This window comes from Eptatretus burgeri, chromosome 4, assembly GCF_056783735.1.
Source record: "Eptatretus burgeri isolate ZD-2024b chromosome 4, Ebu_testis_v1, whole genome shotgun sequence".
Taxonomy (NCBI): domain Eukaryota; kingdom Metazoa; phylum Chordata; class Myxini; order Myxiniformes; family Myxinidae; genus Eptatretus; species Eptatretus burgeri.
Genome location: NC_140964.1, coordinates 139,245,445 through 139,270,276, shown reverse-complemented (window position 1 = coordinate 139,270,276; position 24,832 = coordinate 139,245,445). Strand labels below are relative to the sequence as shown.

Sequence of the window (24,832 nt, the reverse complement as noted above, 5' to 3'; positions counted from 1 at the left end):
AATTATTTCATGATTTGAAATTTTTTATAAACCCAAAATTAAAAATATTGAATGTTCATTTTGTAAGTTTCTGCTCACCTGTTACAGAACAGACAGGACTGCCATTTGTCAAATGAACATTTGAATTTTCCTTCACAGAAGAATATCTCAAAGTTTCTGAAACAGATGAACCGTTGTGTCGTCTCGATTCCATATTTACAGAAGAGACATCACCTGAATACAATGAAGGAAATGAAGTTTAAAACACCGCCAAATATAAGTTCAGTCAATAGGTGGTATGTAGTAGACGTCACTTCCGCGATTAAAACAAGGCTCCATGATGCTGTCGCAATTTCGGGAGATAAATCAAGGTGGTTACAATGAGAAATGTGTATGTATGTATGTTATATATACATACATATATTACACGAATTGGAGTGTGTTGCAACCATTTCAGAGGTTTTCAGAGTATTAACCCATGCTCGACTCAATGTTACCATAAATTGGTGTGCATAAGCCACACTATGATTTTGCGAACGATCACGTTGACTTCTGTTTCGGGAATTTTTACACTTGTTGATCAAACTTGTCACTCCCACATGCTGCATTGAGCTCATTAAAGGCAAGTTTTCCAAACCGGTCTTTGTGTTTTTTTTTTTGTTTTATCTTCGTCCATGTGTTGCTGTAATATCCGATCAAAAACGCAAGCTTTGTGAAATGATGTAGGAATGCTGAAGAGGCGTTTTGTACACGTGCTGTGTTGTTTCAGTGACTGTTCGACTCACCAAGCACTTTTAACCTGCTGTTGCTGGTGCCAAGCCACATAATTCAAATAGTCTTTTATTGTCATACATTTTTTGTCAAAAATTGTATTTTTGTCTTCTATAAAAACTTGGCGAGTCGTTTCATGGAACAATTCTTATTTGGCAGGCATGATTTACCTCCAGACCACCTGATGACTGTTGTCACGAGATTTCTGTGGAAGCATGCCAAACACTGGTTTCAGATCATGTCACTCCACCCTGGATATGCTGCTTCTGCTCTCCCAACAATGGATGGAGGTCCTCAATGCCGGATATGAAATCAGAGCCATATCACTAAAAATATCGTGCACTTTTGACACGGTCTGGCACCCTGCCCTGCTCACCAAACTCTCTTCCTATGTTATCCAAGGCCATCTCCACTCATGGCTCGCAGACTTATTCTCCTGTCGCAGTCAACGTGTGGCCCTAAATGGAGTTTTCATCCCCTCTTCCTGTCCAGGCTGAAGTTCGCAAAGGTCGTGTCCTGGGCCCTGTTCTTTTTCTGGTTTTCATCAATGATCTCTCCGACTCTCTGGAAAATCCTCTGTATCTCTTTGCTGATAACCCCACACTCTGCTGTGCATTCTGTCATCATCTCAGATTGGCAAGCAGCTGCCTCTTCACTCTTTGTAGATCTGGGTAAAATCAAAACTGGTTCAACACGTGGAACATGTCTTTCAATCTGGACAAATCTCACACTCTCACTATGTCTCTCCGAAAGGACCGTTTAGAACCCCCATCCACAATCTCAACAATCCTCTGTAAGAAGTCCTATCTTTCAAGCTTCTGGGTCTCACGATCTGCCATGACCTTTCCTGGGAAAGTTACATTTCAAACTTGGCCTCCAAAGCCAGTCACCGACTGGGAATCCTCCGTCGTGCAAAGTCCTTCCTCGGCCCACCTGAGCTCCTGACCACTTACAAAGCTTTCATCCACAGCCTGATGGAGTACTGCTCTCCCCTCTGGGCTGGTGCTCCTCCTCCCACCTTTCTCGGCTTCATGCTGTGGAAAACAAGGCATTTCGGATCATTGGCATCTCCCGCAATGAGGCTGAGTCTTTCGGCCTCTCACTCTCTCACCGCAGGCAGGTCCGTGGTCTTCCTGTCTTCTCCCGTCTCCTCTCCAGTCTCCCCCCCCTGTTCTCTCTGAGATTTGTCCCCACCACATTTCCGCAGGGCGCTCAAGGTCTGCCAACAACCCCCTTCTGGTAAAACTACCAAAATCACGAATCACTGCTCACCTTCACTCTTTCATTCCTCTTTTTTCCTGCCTTTGGAATAAACTCCCTCACTCTATACAATCCCATTCTTCCCTCCAGGGCTTCAAATCAGCTGTTCACCACCACCTCTTATCATCCCCATCCAAATCCTCGATCTTTTCTACCACCGTTAATCTACCCCAAGCTCACCTCCTTCAACTTCCCTGCTTTCCTTCCTGAAAGTCCCTGTAATGTCCATCTTGTATTCTCCATGTTCCCCGCCCCATCCCTCTCCCTTCGACAGATCTCCTAATGTCTTTGTTCCCCACCGTTTTGTCCTTCCCTTCCCCACCCCTCTTGCCCCATGCCCCCGTTGCTGTGTTGTGTGTTCGCTCTCATACGAGCCTCAACAAGGTATTCAAAAAAAAAACTCTGGGGCGGATGACATCATATCAAAAGTCATGTGTTGTCTGTGTTAATTCGAACCCTCTTGTGCTGTATTTGTCGAATTCGTTTTTTGTGTGTGTTGATCACGGCCTACTCCAACCGGATACTGTAAAATTGTCTCTCGTCTCCGTATTCTTCGTTTTGATTCTTTATTTTTCAAATATTTCACTTCAACCTCAAAATTATCAGATTTATTCTGCTCAATTCAAAAGAAAAATATAATTCCACTCCACAGAAATCTCAATCGACTTCAAATTCCTCCTTCCTGTACTTTTTGTTCTCCATTATTTTCCCCCCACTTTTCTCAACCACTTCAAACTCTTAATTGAATAAAAATGTTTCTTCCTTTAAAAGCATTTAAAAATGTTTCACTTCCGTTATTTTTCCATGAAGAGTAACCCACCTTCACCATGATCTCTTCTTCTTCTTTTTTCTTTTTCTTTAGAATATCTTTGTTTGTCCAATTTGGGAATTTGGCATCAGCATCCCTCCACTTCATGTCCCCTCTTTCTGCATCCATCCTCACCCTGTCCTCTTCATGCTTCCTCCCACACCCACCACCTCAATGTTTCCCCTGCACCTGACCAACTCCAAACTCACATTATTCCACCCCTCAAAGCCTTCCTCAACCCTTGCCCATGCAATGCTCTCCCTCCCCACCAGCACTGCACCCTCCCCGTGTGTACCTCAAACGTCTGAGGCCTCCACTCCATCCCGACAAGTCTCTCAATCCATGCTGCAGCTTACAGCTCAGACATTATCTGTTTAACAGAATAATTTCCCCCTTCGGATGCCCCTCACACTGTCCATGCCTAGACGAGGAGTAAACAAACTACATCCTTCATGTGGATAACTTAAATGTGCTGTTAAACATGGAACACTTTGGAATGTCATGTCATTTATAAGAAAAAAACATTGACTTTGCATGTCAAGTATCTAAACGTCTTCAGCAACACAAAACTCTCCCAAAAGCGATCCCATAATTTACAAGAAAAAACACATTCATAGTTGAATAACAAGGTATTTCTTGACATACTCGTGTGTAGAAAATGGTGACGTACCAGACTTGGGTGTTAATCCATCGTCCTGACAGTGGAGGTTACAGACATCACTGAAACTGATTCCCTGGAAACCAGGAACATTTTCCACCTGCACATTTTGGAATCCAACAAACTTTTGGCAGAAACTGGAAAGTTCTCGAATAACATTGTCTAAGTTGACGAACACACTTCCCAACAGAGAAGATCCTGCAAGCTGGACAACCTGAGGCTTCAAAAAAGATTTCACAAATTTACAGAAGTCAGCGTACATTGCAAATTTAAATTTCTCTTTGGTGAGAGAGAGGAGCTCTGTTCGCAACGAATCGGAGTCTGTACAAGCTCGAAGAACCTTCCGATTCTCAATTCCAAGTACATTGATCACTGCTTGGGCTGTTTCTGCTCTCAGACCTTGTGATTGGAGCCATTCCAAGAAGTTGTCCATTTCACCGATGACCTGCCAGGGACACAATGCTAATGTTAATAAAGGAAAGGTTGTACATGTTATTTTCTTTACTCTATTTTATCCCATCAATGTGGGGTTTACAGCCAGTTTGTTCACCCCATGTGGGCTGGCAGGATGGCCTTGATGTGGACACACTTGCCCCTGAGTTGTCTAGCTTTGCTTTGAATCCCGACGTGGCTATAAACTGTCACCGTGGTGTTTCACAGACAGGGAAAGGGATCAATGTGTGTGCCGTCCTTCAGATGAACGTTCAACAGGGTATCCCCTCTCCCAGCATTAGTTGGTGGACAATAAAGACCCCACGGCATCTTTCTTGAAGAGTAGGTGAGCTATCACGAGCACACTCGCCAAATTCCAAATTTCTTCTCCACTTTACAGGGGGTACATCAGCAGCACAGCCACACTTGCAACAATGATGCAACCAGCAGCCACTGCAAACAAAATGAAAAAAAAATTAAAATGAAAACGCCCCTCCCACTCTCCACTCACATCCACTCTTCCCCCTCGCTCTCTCATTGCTGTTTCATTAATGAGTATGTAATCGATGTCCATAGGCAAAAAGGCAATGCATCAACAGGAACACCAAGGTTGCACAAAACAAGGACAAAACAAACAGAAAAGCCATGGTTGGGAAGAACCTCTTATTCCTTTTCTTCTTCCTCATTTCCCTTTCACGGACACCCAGCAGGATTAAATACAAAACCTGCCAAAGGGCAGAGGAGCTCGTGAGCCAACGCCATCCATATCTGGTGCCAACTGCGTCTGCGGACATCCTCCTGCAGTCGGTTGCCTTCCCGAGAAGGTTGGTGGCAGTATTTGCACTACGGCCACAACAAAACACCACTCCGCAAAGCACACTGCTGTGTGTATTGGGGTAGTGCTGACATGTTGTCCACCAGACAGGTTTCCTCGGGTTAACCCATGGCCAGGAGGCAGCTTCCGGAGTACCATCAGAAACCGGACGCAGCGACATGCTGTGGCGCCTGCTACCAATTCATGAATCAATGAATTTGTGTGAGGCCTAATGTGATACAGTGTGAGGCCTAATGCAACCAATCTGCTATGGCCACATGCAAGAGTGGTCTTTGGAGCCCCCTCTCTCTTTGTTCAACATTTGATTACCTTATGAGGGGGTAGCGAGAGCAGGCAGTGGTGACAGGTGGAGCGAGCGCAGGCAGTGGTGATGCACTGCCAACCTGAGGCGGGATGGATTTGCTCCAAACAAATCAACCAGGATTTGCAGTGGGGACTTCATGGAGGACAGTTTGCAATGAGATTGAGAAATGTTTCCAGAGAATGCTGAAAGTGACGGATGGTAAATACCTCGTGGTGATGGCGTCAGCACAGCCATGGTTACAACAGTCCTGGAGACTTGCGTTGAGAAAATAATCTAATTTTCCTCACCTGACAGTCATACGTTTCATTTCACTGCAATGAACAATCATTCATTCGTTCTCATCAAGTGTGATGCACAAAACTACATAAAGATCAGAATGCACCTTTTGGGAAAACAGTTCACAGAATTGATCAAAGGCACAAAAAAAATAAAAATAACTAGCCGAAACCCCGTCACAGACTGATTCCGTTCATTCGACCACCATCACCAGCTCACCCACACTCGAGGGACATGGACTGGACAGGGTGTGCTTGCCCCCGCCTACTCATCCTCTGCCCCTCCCTGCCCCATTCCCGCCGCCTCCCACCCCCACCTTCAATTTGTTTACCCCCCGCTCAAAAATTTAATTACCCCGGCCCCGCCCCGCCTCTTCACTCCCCGCCCCCATCTCTTGATTCCCCACCCCACTTGCCCCCGACCCCTGTCCACCTCCTCACACTCAACCCCGCCTAATTCACCCCAGCCCCTGCTCACTCATCCCCACCCCATTTCCCCCCCATCTCCTGCTTTCAATTTGCTTACCCCCACCCAAAAATTTGCTTACTAGCCTCTTCACTCCTGCCCCCGTCTCTTCATCCCCCGCCCCCGCCTCTTCACTCTTCGCCCCATCTCAATGAAAAGTATTTATTCTGCTTCAGAGTTGAAAGTTGACTATTGCCACTATGTGCGATGCACTCTTTCAGGTATCATGTTTCTTTCAGTCCAGGTCACAATACCGAGAAAAACGTGACGCGACCGCGAGGAGGACAAAATTGGTCCTTCACTATTAATATATAGATCATAATAATAATCATCAGAAACCAGTTTTCAAAGCTGGTGCTTTTTCACCATCAGAAACTGTTTGTTCTCACATTTGGAATTTGAGTTTTGTGTAACAATCTGTGGAAATCTTGAGTGGAGCTTTACCGATGCAGGTTGATGTTTCAATTACAAAGTAGGGTAAAATCCTCACAATACTTTCAAGAGGTGTGTGTGTGTATGTTAATTAAACACACATCATTGTAATTGTGAACATTCCATATTTAACTGGAGAGTGCATACCTCTGTCACGTAATGCCTGATCCATGAGGGCATATTGGGCCCCAATACATTTTTGAAATGACATGCGAGATACCGTTTTCGGCACTATCTCTCAATGGTGAAGAATCACTTTGAAGATTAAATAATTATTGTATCCAGATCCAGATTCGGATCTTCACCAAAATCGAATCAATTCGTCCTTGCGACACACCCAACCTGTCCATCAAGTTTCATCTAAATCTGTCGCCAACTTTTTGAGATATCCTGCACACAGACAGACAGACAAACAAGAAGAGGACATCGTGCAGCGCACAAGACTTGCAAAATCCATAAACCGATTGGCCTGAAAAATAATTGGCTGGTTGAATTCAGTGACCTGATATGCAAATCCTGTACAAATTTCAAGTTAATCAGATGAAAATTGAGAATTTTAGAAATCTCACTAATTTGTTGACCTTTTGACCTCAAAAACAATAGGCTTCTTGATTTTGCCGAACTCTACTATGTGGTGAGGTTTCGTTAAGATCAGTTTAAAATTGTGATCTTTAGGCGAGTGACAGACAGATAGACTAACAAAATTGACTGACCAATATACTTGAAAAATCTTGAATTTTGCAAGTAACAGACCGACAGAGAGGGGTGAAAACATAATGGAGTCATTCCATCTGAAATCACCAAATTTAAGAAAATGTTCCCAGTTGTGACCCCCTCAGATTTACTTTAAACTTTCATAAAATATTTCCCAGGTATCAAAATGAAGCTGCGTAAAATTTTAGGTCCATAGATGCGGTCAACTCCGAGATATTGAGGGTTGAAAATGTGGTTGCACGGCCCTATTTTTATGGTCGTTGCGAGCATCACAAAATGAATGGCTACTTTTAAACTCCCACAACTTTTTAAATATTAATGCTAGAGCCTTGAAATTTTCAGATTATTCTTCTATAACTGTTCTGTAAGAAACAAACATAAAATGGAGTATACCTCTTTTAATTTTTATGACCTGATCAGTTGAAATCTAGAAAAAAAAAAATGTTGGTTTTGCATGAAGACCCAACTTTGAGAACCCATATATTTTTATTGACCCATCCCAGAAGCTTGAAATTTTTAAATGTAATAACTGTATGGTTGTAGTATTCAAATACATGTTTACTTTTCTTAATCAGTCATATTTTATACAGTCATGATCCCTCAAAAATGGAAAATTTTCATTTTCCCCAAAATTCAGGTGAGGATTGCAAATATATGACAAGGTGTTCCACTTCAAATTGTTCACCATTGGAAAGAGCATATTCAAGTTTACAAAAGTGTCAAATATCAAAGTAGTATATATTTTTTTAATATATTTTCTATTTTTAAAAAAACTATTGTTAACACAGTCGTGAATACATGAAGTGTGTGCATGGTGTGGGCACCATGGTAATCATGAATGATTAGTTCTATGATTCAAATTAATAATGCAAAAATATATCACATACTGCAATAACAATGTAATAAAACATTTCACGTAAATGATTTGAATAGGTCCTTGATCTGCTTTTCCAAGTCAGGTGCGAGCTTGTACTGCCTCCCAGTTGACGTTAGGGGAGCATCAATAACTTTCATCACATGGACCAAAGGAACCCAACAAATGTCCTCCCTTGAATGTAACTATATACACTGCTGACATCAGCAGATCAGCCACTATTCCTGAGTTCTATTTTTAGCCCCAGCCAGATGAGTTGAGCTCTTGCTATTTACAAATGAAAAAAAGAATTACAAATTCAAATTTCAAAGTATTGTGTTCATGGTATCCCAATAGCAGATGATATGTATGTACATTGTATATACATGTACTACACATATGTACTACATGTAAAAGGACTGTTCATTAAATAGCACACACAACGCGCACAGCACTGGCAGAACATCATTTATTCAAATATTTTAAAAATATTGATAGAAACATTATACCACTTTGATATTTGACACTTTTGTAAACTTGAATATGCTCTTTCGAATGGTGAACAATTTGAAGTGATATACCTTGTCATATATTTGCAATCCTCACCTGAATTTCGGGGAAAAATGAAAATTTTCAATTTTTGAGGGATCATGACAATTATATATGACTGATTAAGAAAAGTAAACATGTATTTGAATACTATTGCCATACAGTTATTACCTGAACAAATTTCAAGCTTCTGGGATGGGTCAATAAAAATAAATGGGGTCTCAAAGTTGGATCTTCATGCAAAACCAACATTTTTTTCTGGATTTCAACTGATCAGGTCATTAAAATTAATAGAGGTATACTCCATTTTATGTTTGTTTCTTACAGAGCAGTTATAGAAGAATAATCTCTGAAAATTTCAAGGCTCAAGCATTAATATTTAAAAAGTTGTGAGAGTTCAAAAGTAGCCGTTCATTTTGTGATGCTCGCAACGACCATAAAAATAGGGCCACAACCACATTTTCAACCCTCAATATCTCGGAGTTGATCTCCCCCACCTAGCAAACCTCCCCCACCTAGTGGTTATTATCGCCACCGACCCCCAGCCCACAACAGTTTGGTGTTCAGGAGCGGGATTCGAACCGCTCCGCCCCCACAAGAAATTTACAGGACACCAAACGCAACAGTTTGGTGTCTGGAGCGGGATTCGAAGCCCTCCGCCTCCGAAAATCACGGGATTCAGACCAGGGGTGTGATTGACAACCTAACCCCCCCCTCCCCCTTTTCCCTCCAAATTAAGAGCAGTAAAATTTTATTTACTTCTCAGGAAGGACCATGGCAGACCAAGACGGACTGGTACAGGTGGGTTTGGAATTAACATGAGAAGAACCCATGGCTCAGGACAACGGGCAGGTTTATGAGCACCCCCTATTAGTGGGGCAACTTAGCTAAATATAGCATTACAATTGTTTATTTTGTGAGAAAGGAAATTTGGCACACTAGTAGCCTATCATATTATGAACACATTTGGATATTGGGCCATCTCAATTTTTGATGGCAGTGGAAAATGGCTGCCACAGCCATCAGCGGCTGAATTTGAGATGGCCCAATACCCAAATCTGTTCATAATATGATAGGCTACTAATGTGCCAAATTTGGTGCTTTCCTCACAAAATGCACATTTGTTATGCTAAGTTGCCCTACTATATATCAAATTTCCCTCCCAGAGGACCAAACGATCCCTAACGGATCCGCACCCGATCGTGGCGGATCGGCTCTGCCAGCGCCAACTGACTTGAGCCAGTTGGTGGAGATACTGACAAACATGCAAAACCAACTGAATGGGGATTTACAAAAACAAATGGAAGAACGCATGGGAAGCCGAATGGACACGAACGCGCAAGAAATGAATGAAAATATGCAATCACTGAGAAGTGATATGCAGAGTATGGGGATACACTTGCAAACACAAATGAAGACGGGCCAGGAAGAAATGAAGGTGGAGCTGGCAAAGGTCAAGGGTGAAATGCAGAACATGAATTGGGAAATGGCGACTGCATGTGGAGGAACGACCGGGTCAAGGGGGAGTGTGGATGTTGTTCGGACCATGATGACGACGGGCAAGGTTGAGGTAACGAGTGACGTCACGATGGTTAAAGGAGAGACCGGTAAACTCGGACAGGGGATGACGGAAATTAAAAAAGAAACGCAGGAATTAAAAGACGTGATGGAGACGCAGAAATCGAAAGAGGGGGGACAAATTGCACAACATTAAAGAGGAGCACACACAAGTCGAGCTGGTAAGGGACATTGGGGTTGAGCTTGGGGAATGTGTTGGGACCGAATGAGAGGGTCGGATTAACCTCCCACAAGAACGAGGGGAAACGGTATGCTCCCTCGAGGCAGGCCGTGACGAGGTGAGTCCGGTAAGGCCGTACGAGGTCGAGCGGGTGCATGGTGCGAATGAGCACATGCCGAGCTTGGGGGGGTATAGAAACCCCGGGATATCTTGGGCTAACACGAGCCCCCAATGTGAATGGCCAAGAGTGAGTGTTAAAACGTGTGCAGAATGCGAGTGATATGGCATGGTTGAGTACACAAGACGATGTGGGACACGGACCAACCCAGACAGGAGATGTGGGTCGTGTAACGGACAGAACTATTTTGGAAACCACGTCAGCTCCGCGGGGCGCTGCGTGTGAGGTCCGTTCCCTATCTTGCGGACGGCCCAGGCGCGCACAACTCCGAGATCGGGAGCCGGCGTTGAAACATCCTGTGATTTGTACGAAACCACTACGTGTACGGCTAAAATGGCGGGGATTGTGTGAATTTGGAAAGCAGGCGTCTCCATGTGAGCACGTGTGCGAGGCTCCGCGTGCTGCGCGCAGCGAGTGGAATTCGCGGGACGTGTCCCGACACCGCCGCCGGGCCCGTGTGAGAGTGACGTCGGCAGGGATCGCGCAGCACGACGGCCAAGTGAGAAACGCACGGCTCACATGGCGGACGGCTCGAAAGCGAGCCCATGGTGTGATCGACTGGGCGATGTTACGCTTTAAATTATCGGCCAAATGGAAGGGACGACAAATTGTAAACCGCCACCCTGGCGATGCAAGGCCTACCGAGCCTTTGCACGAGTACCCGATGCCCTGTAGTAGCGAACATCCTCGTCGTGGGCAAAGGAGCATTAGTTATGGGAGGGTTTAGCGTTAGATAGACCGGCCTCGTGGGGGCATGAGCAGTCCTCCATGGGGCCCTGTGGCATCAGTTAAGGGAATTTTAGTTTAGAATTTAGAATGGATTGGAGGCATGGACAGACATGGTACGAGTAGTGGGGACATAGATTAGCTACGTAGAGTTAAATGGAATGTGCTTTCGAGTAAGGGATGACGGGGAGCACAAATTAGTTTGGGGGACGTAGTTGTTAGAGTGTATTTTAAAAAAAAAAAAAAAGAGAAGAATGAAACATGATGAGTGAACGTGGGTCAGTGGGCCCGAATGTGAGTGGAGTGAATGTGGAATGCATGGTGCGAACGAATGATTGGAGAGGAGGAGTGAATCCCACCCAAAGGAACCCAGGGTTCATGTGATGTTAAATAGTGGGTTAGTTAAATTAACCAATCGGATGTCGTTTTGTTGTTGTGTTGAATGAAGGCATGAAACCTTTTTGTAGGGTGCAGGAGACTATTGACCGGCTGGGAGCGTGGCTGTTGAAATGTGCGCACTGAGTAGAGGGCCCCCTGGGCACCGAAGTAGTCGGCCAGAGTAGACCATAGGTCCAAGGGACCGAGTTAGTGTAATGGGCACAGCCCACAGAAACGGGACCCAGAGCACCAAAATGCCACGTGGGAATCGACGGGGAAGATGCCAGGAAGGGCATCTCCCACGTTCAGAAGTAGGAAGGCTCGGAGACAGCCTTAGCGACCCGGGGGTGCTGTAGTTCTAGTTTGGCAGATGGGTATCCCTGCCAAGGGAGCCACGCTGCCCAGCCACGAAATTGTGCAAGAGCACAAGAGAAAATTTGCGGGCCGGGCCCAAATTGATAACGAACACCAGCACAGGCGACGGGAGTTGTGGTTGCTCGAACCGATAGTTTAAAGAGACATGCGTGTTGAAAAGCCCCGGGGATAGATTAACGTTAATAAATGCCAGGATAGATAGGAAACATGTACCCCTTCGCACCATGCATCCCTTCGCTGTTCGTGGGCTGCTGGGCTCACCTTGGGAAATTGCTGAAATCTGAGGGAGTTTTTCTGAGGCTGCATTCGGCCTCGAGACAGATTCACTAGTCTCTTCCTCAATCCCCTAAAAAAGGATCTTAGGGATTGGGGATAGACGGTCAGGACAGGTAAGCCAAACAAAGATGATAAGGGGGCTCAGGACACACATAATAACATTATTTATTTTTGAAATGGTCTAAATGTCGTCTTTTTTTGTGGTTGTAAGCTAATGAGGGTGGGTATGGACAAGGACAGGCACAGGCAATAGGTTGGGGGGAGACCGTAGGGTAGATCCAAGCCCGTTTTCAGAAAGGCCGGCACCACCACACTCCCTCCACAACCTCACGAGACCAGACCAGGAAATCCGAGCCGTATCCCTGGACATATCACGTGCTTTTGACATGGTCTGGCACCCTGCCCTGCTCACCAAACTCTCTTCCTATGGTATCCAAGGCCATCTCCACTCATGGCTCGCAGACTTCCTCTCCTGTCGCAGTCAACGTGTGGCCCTAAATTGAGTTCTTTCATCCCCTCTTCCTGTCCAGACTGGAGTTCCTCAAGGTAGCATTCTGGGCCCTGTTCTTTTTCTAGTTTTCATCAATGATCTCTCTGACTCTCTGGAAAATCCTCCATATCTCTTTGCTGATGACTCCACCCTCTGCCGTACCATTGGTCATCCCTCAGACCGGCAAGCAGCAGATTCTTCGCTCACTGCAGATCTGGATAAAATCACAAACTGGTCCAACATGTGGAGAGCATGTCTTTCAATCTGAACAAATCTCACACTCTCACTATGTCTCTTCGAAAGGACCGTTTAGAACCCCCCCCCCCCACCCCATCCACTTTCTCAACAATCCTCTGGAAGAATTCCTCACTTTCAAGCTTCTGGGTCTCACTATCTGCCAAGACCTTTCGTGGAAAAGCCACATTTCAAACCTCGCCTCCAAAGCCAGTCGCCGACTGGGAATCCTCCATCGTGTAAAGTCCTTCCTCGGCCCACATGAGCTCCCAACCACTTACAAAGCTTTTGTCCGCAGTCTGATGGAGTACTGCTCTCCCCTCTGGGCTGGTGCTCCTGCCTCCCACCTTTTTCTCGGCTTCACGCTGTAGAAACCAAGGCATTTCAGATCATTGGCATCTCCCGCAATCAGGCTGAGTCTTTGGGCCTCTCACTCAATCACCGCAGGTTGGTCGGTGGTCTTTCTGTCTTCTACCGTCTCTTCTCCAGCCTCACCCCCTGCTCTCTCTGCGATTGGTCCCCACCACATTTCCGCAGGGCGCTCAAGGTCCGCCAACAACACCCTTCTGGTAAAACTACCAAAATCACGAATCACTGCTCAACTTCACTCTTTCGTTCCTCTTTTTTCCTGCCTTTGGAATAAACTCCCTCACTCTATTCATTCCCATTCTTCCCTCCAGACCTTCAAAACACCTGTTCCCCACCACCTCTTATCATCCCCCATCCAAATCCTCGATCTTTTCTACCCCCGATAATCCACCCAAGCCCACCTCCTTCAAATTCCCTGCTTTCCTTCGTGAAAGTCCCCGTAATGTCCATCTTCTATTCCCCATGTTCCCAGTCCCATCCCTCTCCCTTCCACAGATCTCCTAATGTCTCTGTTCCCCACTGTTTTGTCCTTCCCACTCCCTCCCCTCTTGTCTCATGCCCCCCTTGCTGTGCGTTGTGTGTTAGCTCTCACACAAGCCTCGACAAGGTATACAAAAAAAAAAGCCCAGTTCAAATGGCCTGTGAGACAGCATATGGCCTGCCGTGTTAGGGTGAGTTGCTTCCGGCAGCTGAAATAAAAAAGAAAAAGAAAAAAAAGACAAAAGAATTCAACGACAATCAAGGAACCTTTTAAGGCCCTAAAGATGTCTGACCATCAATGCCTGCTGCGCACTCACCCACAAATGTTAACTTTGCTGTGTTTTCTCTCCTCAAATCACAGGTCCTGGGCCATGGGTAGTGTAAATATTATGAATGTACATAATTTTAACCCACCTGTTATTTGTTTAGCGCCGGCAATGTAGTTAAGTTGTCCGAGTGAGTCTGTTTGTTTAGTTACGCAACACACTAGGTTATTTATTTTTGGGACATTTATTTCAAATGTCGTACTCAGGGATCCGTAGGTAAAACGTACTCGGGGAAAACCTACACCTGCATGCCACAAAAGGGGGGGGGGGGTAGTGTTATGGATCTGGAAACCATTCGCATTCAAACATGCAGATGTACCAAAAGTCAGTTATTCCATTAAGTACATGTGAAGACTAAGTACATTCCTTTTGTCTGGTGGCAGACTCAAAGGCGTGCGTTGCGATTTCTTTTTAGTTAGGTTATAAAATCTTTACATCCAACGAACAACCATTCCATTCCCTATCATGATCCACTACCCACCCGCTGTCTTCAAGCACTCTGACTTGCCAAGGCAGGGTCTTGCAGCCGTTCCTTGCCGCTTCCACCAACGTTGTAACTCTTGTACGACGGCCTGTGCAACATTGATACTGTTACTCGTTGAGTGTGGGCCTGCGTGGAGGAGTGGCTGGGGTTTCCTGGCAGGGGCCAAGGCCCCGCCCCGGAAAGGTGGGCCATAGGACCTGTCCAATCAGAGGCGGACAGCGAGGTGTGTTCACCAAGGTCCCTCCCCGCTGAGGGAGGTCCATAAATTCCCGAGCACTCTCTGAGGCAGGTGGTCTTTTTGAGGTCTTGGAGGATCTTGGAGGGTCTTTTTGAGGTCTTGAAGAGTCTTTTTGAGGTCTTGGACACTCTTTTTGAGGTCTTGGAGAGTCTTTTAAAAGTTATTTTGAAGAGTTTTTGGTGGGCGTCGAGGCGGCGAACGTATCTCTGCTCGCCCTCAATGAGGAAGGGAAGGGCGACCCTGACCCCCCTCCGTGGACCCCGGCCATTCACCACCCAAGCTCCACCACGAACCTCAAGTCCAACACGTGCGACTGGGGACCAAACCAGCAACCATTGTCAGGTGCCGCATCGCAGAGCATGCCCTTCCTCTCCAAGATCCTCCAAAACCTCAAAAAGACCTTCCAAGACCTCAAAAAGATCACCTGCCTCAGAAAGTGCTTGGGTATTTATGGACCTCCCTCAGTGGGGAGGGACCTTGGTGAACACACCTCGCTGTCCGCCTCTGATTGGACAGGTCCTATGGCCCACCTTTCCGGGGCGGGGCCTTGGCCCCTGCCGGGAAACCCCAGCCACTCCTCCACGCGGGCCCACACTCAATGAGTAACAGCGGGTGGGTAGTGGTCAGACATCTTTAGGGCCTTTAAAGGTCCCTCGATTGTCGTTGAATTCTTCTTTTGTCTTTTTTTCTTTTTTATTTCAGCTCCAGTCAGTTGTTCCAGTCAGACAGTTTTGTGACAGTTGGTGACAGCCTTACAGCTTCTTACAGCTCCTCACAGTGCCTTACAACTGTCCCTTGGTTGCAGATCCTGGTGGCTGACGGTTGGACCGTTGGTGAACCTGCTGGTTCTGCTCGTACCTGATTCTTGGCATCCCTGGTTCCTGGGGGTGACGACATGACGCCGATTGGTGTTCGAGCCTGTTTGCAGGTGGATGCAAGGTGAGGTAGGGCGCTGGCAGCGGACCAAGGCACGCTCACACATTTTGGGACATTTTATTTGACGCATGACAACTTCTACCTTGGTAAGCCGAGACCGGATTTCTTTCCCCACTGAATGATCTGCTGGGTACCCTTGTCAATTGTTTTATTGTTAAGTAAGGCATAGTGATAAGCATTTGCTCTTTGTCTATTTTTTTTTTATCAATGTCTGTTTAATTCTTTATTTGTATGAAATTATTTTGATTGATTTGAATTTACCTATTTTCACCACAAGGAAATAAAAAGTTCTTCTATTCATGTATTGTTCTTATTAGTAAATTCATTGTTGATGTTTCAACCTGTCCGTGCTTGTCCTATCATTCCATTGATCCAGCATTGTCCAAACTTAGATAGACTCTGAGGTAGTTCCCAAACTAACTAACCTGTCATAGTAGGGACGCACCAGCGGGAAATGCTTGGTCGCCCAACTTAAGATCTAATCAAGATAAGATCGGTGCTTTGCCGAGGGCACGTTCCCCTTTCAGGAAGCCACGTGTCCTCTAGTTAAACGGCAAAATTAGAAGGTGGACACTGGAACTCGTGGTTAACCGATTAGCGTTTGTGGTTCCAAAGCAACCCACCGTATCATGAAGTTAATTGTGAGCGGTGCCCCAGGTCCGGCTCTTCCGAGGAGAAATGCCGATCAACCCCCTCATCCACTTGGTGCCCGTGGCCGTCACAATAAAAATATATGTTTTAACTAACTTCTTCTTCTTCTTTCGGCTGCTCCCGTTCGGGGTCGCCACTGCGGATCATCCATATGATCCGCATAGTGATTTGGCACATGTTTTATGCCGGATGCCCTTCCTGACGCAACCCTGGTCGCCTCTTACGACACAGGGATATGGTACACCTATTCTAACCGGGGCATGCACTAACTAAGTGTATATAACTAACATACACTAACCGGGGCATGTATATAAACGAACACAGATCTAAATTTACTTTTACTGCAATTCTCTCACACAGATGCACCATGAAGTCAGCAAAAAAATGTTGCCCGAGACCGGGTCTGCTCTCGCTTTTTTTGATCTAATTTGCCGAGTCGATCTCGGTTTCATGAGGTTTAATCCTCGTTGTACGAAGTTTCGTGATTATGTGATTAATAAAACAACGTGGAGAATAAAACAAAACGAGTGAAAAACACCTCATTAAATCAACAACCAAACACCTCAACAAACATTGAATAAAAACTCCTTTAACTTCCCTTCGTTTCCGTCATGAAGGAACAGAGAATTATTTTATATTTAAATTACCGTTTCCCCCTCTCTCTCCTCCTCTTCACATCATTTCCTCCCCGACCACGAGGACCCGGGTTGGCATGAACAAGGGTCACAGGAACATGAACCCGGAAGTTCTTCCTCGTACTTCCGGTTAACTCACATCATTCTTCTTCTTCTTCCTCCTTTTTTTCTTCTTTTGATTTTCAATGGCGTTTTCAGAACCGCCCGGCTCTATATACGCCACGCAGCTAAACTACTCGGATGTGGATGCTGGAGGTTTGTATTGTAAATGCTGGAGCCTAAATTCGGTTCTCTGGTCCCTTGGGGAGAGCCATTGTTGTTGTTCCTACTCGTAATCACTTTTATTGTCCTTTTAATGACTGATCTTGACGATAGTCGTTGACGGCTCATTGGGCACTCGGTGTCATATGAACAACTGAAGCCACAGGTCGGCCATTTTACCACTCCCATCAGGTCGGCCATTTTACCACTCCCATTCACACGCCACAGGTCGGCCATTTTACCACTCCCATTCAATATTCACGGTGCACCAGTGGATACATCTTTGTAATTACCTTACGTTCAGTTAGTGTTCAATCAACGACTGATACAATGGTTGGAGGTACCCACAATCCCCTTCATTCACCTCGTCAATGAGTGTGATGAAACTGAAGAAGAAGAATACGGTTTTCGTGACGTAAGCTTGGTTTCCAGAGGAAGTAGAAAGTTAGGGTTGGTTGGGTTGGGATCTTCGGGTTCTGAGTTCGAGCCCTGTTGGCGACTGAATTAACACCAGGTGGGGTTGATTCAACCTGCCATACTTCTGAGGTCAGTGAAATGAGTACCAATGTACTGGTATTGGGGCACAGCATCAATGGCATGGTCATGCCCCAGTGGCATGGTCATGCCTCAACAAAATGAAAGCGACCCAGCATCTGAGCTGCCATATGGAAGAAGAAGAAGAAGAAGAAGAAGAAGAAGAAAACAACATAACCACAACCTTCATCACCCGGGGTGTACGAAAGTTTGTTCATGGCATTAAATAAACAAATCAGGGTCTGTGGTGGGTTTGAGTGTCGTTGCTCCTGATCTCGGTGAGCTTGAGGACTGTAATGAGTTCACGCAGACTCCATTGTGCCACAAGCAAGAGCGCGTTTGTTTGTGCGATGACGTCTTCACGAACGCAATCGACAACTCAAAAAAAAACAAAAATAATAATGATAAGAAGGCGACAACAACGCTGACGGAGCTCAATGCATATGTTACATCTTCATTTCTTACAGGTAAACAAGCAAAGCAAAAATCTCTTTATCTATCTATAATTCCAGCAATCTCTGTCTGTCTTTCTGTCTGTGACTGCTGTTTCTGGACAACCGCTGGTCCGATCTAATTGAAACTTGCCAGGTATATTGCTGGGAACCTGAGTATGTGCCTTTTCAAGGTTTGATATTAATCGGACAAGTGATTCCCAAGTTATGGCAATTTATTTACCAAACCAATGACAGGACACGTTGCTGCGTAGGCGTGGCCGATGGGGGAAGGGATCCTCAGTTACCAATGACAGGACATGTTGCTGCGTAGGCATGGCCGTTGGGGAAGAGATCCTCAGTTACCAATGACAGGACACGTTGCTTGGCGTTTTGCACCCAGCGCGTGCCCCATTACGGGTTACAACGTACTGACTTCCGGATAGTGATGACTTACTGTATTCTAATAATTTCTCGATTTTTTTATGCGCATTTATAGATAAACACAATTGCCCCAATCCAGTCATCGTTTACGAGAGCGAAGGAATGGCCTGTGTGGTTGTTTGAAAGTTGTTTTTTTTTTTTTTGCACGTACGGCCACGCACGTATGGCTACGCACGTACGAGCATGCGAGAGCGAAGGAACGGCCTGTGTGGTTGTTGTTTCTGGCACGCGGTTTGAAAGTTTTTTTTGTTTTGTTTGTTGTTGCACGTACAGCCACACACGTAGGGGCATGCACTAGTAGTTATAAACTGCTCATTAATGCGCAACAATAATACTCAGATCAAATGGATCAATTAATTTAAAATTATTGCTTTTTAATTTTTTTTTTTTTTTTAAAGATCTTGACGTCGGGGAGGGATCACAGCCCTGCCGCTCCTGGTGGTGTACTTGGCATTTCTGGGCGACGTGCCTCAAGGTGAAGACTGTTGGGAAATTCCAGGATTCAGATGCTTGCATACTTGGACTTGTGGACTTGTAGCCTTTCTCCACTGGGGTGTCCCATTGAGGAACAGGAGCAGGGACATTATTCATATCCGGGGAAACATGGGAACAAGAGGGTAGCTGACTTTCCAAAGTGTCAACCAATGTTGGCTGATGGGGGTACATTACAGAGATGGAGACTGTGACGCCGGTATTCATTGTTTGCGGTCCTCACCACATATAAACAGAAGCCGTGGTGATGTTCCTCGATCACGCTTGGGATCCAATGCCTCGCATCTGGGTGTGGGGACATCTCAACACTGTCTCCTGGCTGAAGCGGTGGTAGACCTTACATAGATGGTTTGTCGTGATGGTGCTTTTGTTTCTCTTTCTGTGCATCTAAGCATGATTTCACCATGTGATGGTCATACTGAGCAGGCTTGAGGAGGGCACGGTAGCAGGGCAGTGTATTTCTGGGGCATCTCCTCATGAGGAGCTGAGCTGGGGACAAGTTTATTCCAGCAAGTGGAGTGGTACGACAGGCTCGCAGGGCTAAGTGCTTATCTGTTGATTTCTTCCAGAGTTTTTTTTAACTGTCTGGATTGCTCTTTCTGCCTCTCCATTGGCACTCTGGAATTTGGGGGATACAATATTGTGTGTAATGCCATACACTTTGTAAAACTGAGAAAATTCCTCTGACGTGTATTGACTTCCAGAATCACTTCACAGCTTCTCTGGAATTCCATGTAGAAAACTGCTGCTTGAGAGCTTCAATCACAGAGTGAACCGTAACGTCCTTGAGGCAGTCCACCTCCACAAACTTGGAGTAATAATCTAGCACTGAAAAAAACCTTAGCTCCAGGGATTTGAGCTATACTAAGACTTCCTGAGCAGTTCTCATCGGGAAGTGCTCACGCTTTATGCACTTGTTCAAGTCTTTGGGTCTATGCAGATGCGGACTTTGCCGTTGCGAAGAGTTAATACCATAGAACTCACCCACTCCATCAGGCATTCTACCTTTGTCATGTGACTTTCGGCAACCATCTCTTTTGGCTTATTAACTGTCTTCTCCTTCAATGTTGCAGGTTGTCTGCGAGGAGGGTGAACTACTCCCCCCTGTGACCCTTCTACGAGCTTGATCCGACAAGTTCCAGGAAGAGTTCCAGTTGTCTTGCCAACTTACGGAAACCCAGACACCACTGCTTGCTGAGGCCCATCGATAGGAGGCTAAACCAGAGACTACTTGGCAAGCTTGATAACGTGGCCTCGGGTTTCAGACGTAGCACCTGATATTACGTTCTCCTGATCAAGGTCAATGACCTCAAAACTAGCTGAAGTCGTCTTGCCCTTGTGAGAGAGAGGGAGTGTCACTGTACCTACAGGATGAATAATGTGATTCGAGTAAGTTTTCAGAACTTTTTGCGAAGCTTGTAGATCGGCTTCAAGGTGCTGAACTGGTTGAGAGTTGCTGAGTGTTAGCATGGTGCATCTAGCACCTGTGGTCAATTCGGAACTGAGTTGGCTGACCCAGCACTGAGACGGTATGTGCCCACTTGTCACAAGTAGCACGATTACTGCTTGGGGAAAGAGTGTAGATCCTTAGAACGTCAGATTCCTGGACTCGTTCTTGAGGATGATCTACATGGTCTGGATCAGTCTCTACATCAAGGAAGTTTTGGTTGTGAAGTATCTATTGACATGCTGCTAGCCAGTGACCAGGCTTCTTACAGTAGGAACAGTCTGAATGAATTGCTGGACATTTAGCTTGATTGTGCGCTGACTGACCACATCTGCTACAGGGACCTTGTGTTTGTGCGTGCTTGATCGGGTTTCTCCTAGAACATTCAGGATGGTGCTGACCTTGCTCGTTTCCAGATCTGAGCACTGAGATGAGTCTCCTCATCCTGAACTATTCTCATTTGCTTCTGTGAGAGCTCAAGATTTTGGCCAATTTCTATGGATTTAGCAAATCAGAGCTCCTCTCCCCTATCGATGAGTTTTTCCTGGACCCTCTTATCATGATTGCCATCAATGATGTAATCAACGAGGATGTCGTCTGGGTCTCGGTAATCCCAATGCATGAGAATTATCATCGAATATTTTATAAAATGGTCAAAAGACTCACCACTCCGCTGGCACCTTTGCTTCAAGCGGTGTCTGGCAACTCTTTTATTTTTCCTGGGATGCACAAAGTTCTGAAATTTGTCGAGCACTTTCTCCAGGTCTTCTTTGTCCCCTTCCTTCCAAGCTAGAGTTTGGTGGATTTTACGACCTTGTTCGCTGATCCACGTTCCGAGCCATCCTGCTTGACGAGGCTTTGATATGTCTGCGAGTAGCCTAGACAAGACAAAGCTGACGTGATTTCTGAAACGCCGAGACTCCTGATAGAGATCGAGACTATCCCAGTCGATTGATGGATGTTCAAAGTTCGTTGATGACATATTGAGAGAGATGGATGGTGGTTGATGGCGTGAATATATCCCACTTCTGACACCATGTAATGAGTTCACAATGACTCCATTGTGACGCAAGTGAGAGCGCATTTATTTGCGCGATGACGTCTTCACGTACGCAACAAACAACTCAAAAAACAACAACAACAATGATGTAGCTCAATGCTTATATTACAAAGATCCTCGTGGTCCTATCTTTTTTAACGTCGGGAGGATAAACGGAGGAGGACTAACAAGTGTATTTGTGCTAACGGCCACCATTAATCCCACCTTCTCGTTGGGTCTGCTGAGGGAAGTTTGACCCAAGTCTTTTCATGAACCGCTTGGTGCTGATGATAGCGAGACAGTTGAGAAGTAAGTGTGCGATGGGACATCCAGTTCAATGTCCATTTGAGCGACGACCAACAAATTGATTAATCACCCTGCCTGTGAAACACCGGGATGAAAGTTTATACCTGGGTTGGGATTCAAACCCAGGAGAGGCAGCTTCGAGGTGAGTGTGCGATGGGACGTCCAGTTTACCGTCCATCCAAGGGATTACACACTCATTGATTAATCACCTTGCTTGCAGTCGACGTACGTTCTCTCTGCTGCTCACTCTGCCAACGATTTGGGCATCTAAACTAATAAATGTCAGTGTGTGTAAAACCATGAAATCTGACGGTCTGAAACTTTGCATGCATACGAAGGGAACTGCAAGGAAGTGAATAAGTAAAAATTGGGTGTTTGCGTTAATTAAAACACCCCTTTTGATGATAATTAACGGCCTTATTTAATTATATCCATTATCCGGCGCATCATTGGCCACCTTGCTTTTTGGAGTATTAAGGTGTCTCGTGGGTAACCTCGCCGGGGTCTGAAGCCGCCATGTTTTTTGGCCTGCTCAGCCATGCCTCGACTTGGAACAGGCCGCAACAATTTCTAAACGATCAAGTTTTTTTTCCCACTTTCCTCACTCATATTGAATGCCTGTTCACCACAGCTATGAATCGCTGTGTACATCGCTTTTGTACGTACTGTAGTTCTCAAATTGTGAGCTTGGAGCGACTTCATGCATTATATGATACAATTTTCCGCGATCTACTCTCATGGACTAATTCAAGTATATCATTGAAATATTATTTTCGGTTTTTAGGATCGGATATCGTCCTGACTAAATAAGTGTCAAAATCTGTTGTGAAATCTGATAATTTAAAGAAAGAACAAGTCTTATAACGAAGCCGATATACCTATTTACTTTAAGCAAGTAAGGCCATGCTCCCTTCTCCATACATACACAAGAATATGTGAAATTTCCAAAGCATGAAACTTATCTTTTTTACTGTTTGGAGAATTATATTGAATGAACAAAATTTTTTAGGAACGTAACAAAATTAACCAGCTTCATTGAGCTGTATGATTTCATGCATTCACTGCAAGACCTCATGTCATGTCCCCCAGAGGGACTGCCTATCCATAGCATCTCCAAATCTGTGTATATTGTTGCGGAAATGGGCCCTTAGTGGGTTATTAAATATAGTATCAGCCCAGATCCCCCCTTAAATGCATGTTTAGCCAGGTTGTTTGGTAATTGGACGTTACATGTGTGTCGGGAGGTGTAGCAGGCTGTCCAGTGTTCATACGGTGGTGGTGTACCGAGAGGCGCCTTCTTCTTCTTCCTTACCTTCCTCCAAACTAGCCCCCACCCCAGCGCCCTGACAGACTCAGTCAGCAAGACGTGTCAGCAACCCATTGGCGGAGAGCTGCTGCAATCTCGATCGATGGACCAATCACGGGTCCCCGGAGGTGGTCCTAAAAAGGCCCACCCTGAAAGGCAGGAGGAACTGCCTGAGGTGAGTCTGCGATCTGCTTCATGAGGAGTGGTTTGGTCGGCTGTCCCTCCTCGGTTATGGATTCAGCCTGAGGTCATCCACAGGTTTATCCTGAGTCCAGTCACGGAGCCTCTGACTGTCCTGACTCCCTGCACGGCTCGACATGTCTTTCATCCCATCGATCCGCCTGCAGAGCCCAACACCGGGATTGGCCTAGTCTGGTGTACGGGCCAGGCCTGGATTCGCATACTGGACCTTGTGAGAAACCAGCTGGAACACACCATAGATCTTTCTCTCCTGTGCCGTCGACCTTACGTGGGCTGAACACGCCGAGGTTGGTGCGTGAGCGGTACAACAAAAGGAGGCAGTCACCGCCATCTTGCCACGCGGCATGCGCGAGCGATGCCGAGAGGAGTACGAGCGCCATCTTGCCACGCTGCATGCTTGAGCTGGGCGCTCAAATCCGACACCATCGGCTTGTCACGAGCCACATTCGTGCCTTCAACACTTTTCCTCTCGTCCATGAGGCATCACCAAGTACTCCGTGTCTTGTCTGCATGTTGTCCAGGCCTAAGGCTTATTTTGCTCGGGCTCCCTTTGAAACTAGTATCTATAGCTCCCTAGTTAAGAGCAGGTTATAGATGAATGATAACGTTTGTGAATGCTTTGCTTGTGTCGTGTTTCCCCGATGTGTCCCCAATAAATCTGGATGATTCATACGAAAGTTGCCGCCTTGAATTTATTCATGCTGAGGAACAATCCGCTCGATTTGTATATAAAACCAAAACGGGCTACCGACTGGCAGACTTCGCTCGGTCTTTGACAAACCCAGTCTGGAGCCAGGGTCTATAGCCCCAACTGATACGGCACAGGGGTACTTTGGTATCGTGATCTGAGGCGCGTGACCCGAGACCTGTGCCGAATGAGCCGGCTTTATAACCCCTGAGACGGCGGACTGTTAAGTGTCGCTGAATCTATAACAATATTTTCGGAAGTTTCGCGAGGTGCTCTCTTGGGAATCAAACCAAATCTGCTGAAAAACCTTTTTTTTAAAAAGTTAAAATTTTTGCGTAGACCTGGAACCCATGTACCACGTGACACGTAAACAGACGAGCAGGCAAAATGGCAGATTTTCTGCAATGTTTATTTCATGGGCGATTGAACTTTGCGATGTCTCCAGGGTTGTTCTGCATCAAGCTGCAACACTTTTGTGGATAATGTCATTTTATTTCATTAATTCATTTTATTTCTTTAATTGCTGTGAGTGCGATGAAGATGGGCTTTAAAGTTAAAGGGATCCTTTATGGTATGCAGCGACAGCCTGGCCAACGTTCCTTGTAAACCATTGAATTGGAGTGCTTGGATGAGTGCTTAAGCCACTTGCCGAGTGCTCATTGTCAACAGCGGTACTGCGACACGTCGTTCTCAGCGAATCATTCACTCTCTGCGGACGGGTTTTCCGCGACACATCACCCTGAGGGAGGGGTTCGTGCTCAGTCACCCTGAGCTGGCGGTATGTGCTCAATCACGCTGAGCGGGCAGTTCCTGGTCCGTCACCCTGAGCGGGT

At 45.8% G+C, this 24,832-nt stretch overlaps 1 protein-coding gene across 1 annotated transcript in view; it reads right to left on the bottom strand.

Moving 5' to 3' along the window:
- The window catches only part of LOC147029236 (uncharacterized), a 72,878-nt gene that overhangs the window by 3,254 nt on the left and 44,792 nt on the right, over positions 1–24,832 (bottom strand). The window contains exons 7-8 of the mRNA XM_085876589.1: positions 3,489–3,921; positions 79–213 (exon numbers count right to left, since the gene is read on the bottom strand). Of these exons, the coding sequence (XP_085732715.1) occupies positions 79–213; positions 3,489–3,921 (568 nt within the window). The remainder of the gene's footprint in view (positions 1–78; positions 214–3,488; positions 3,922–24,832) is intronic.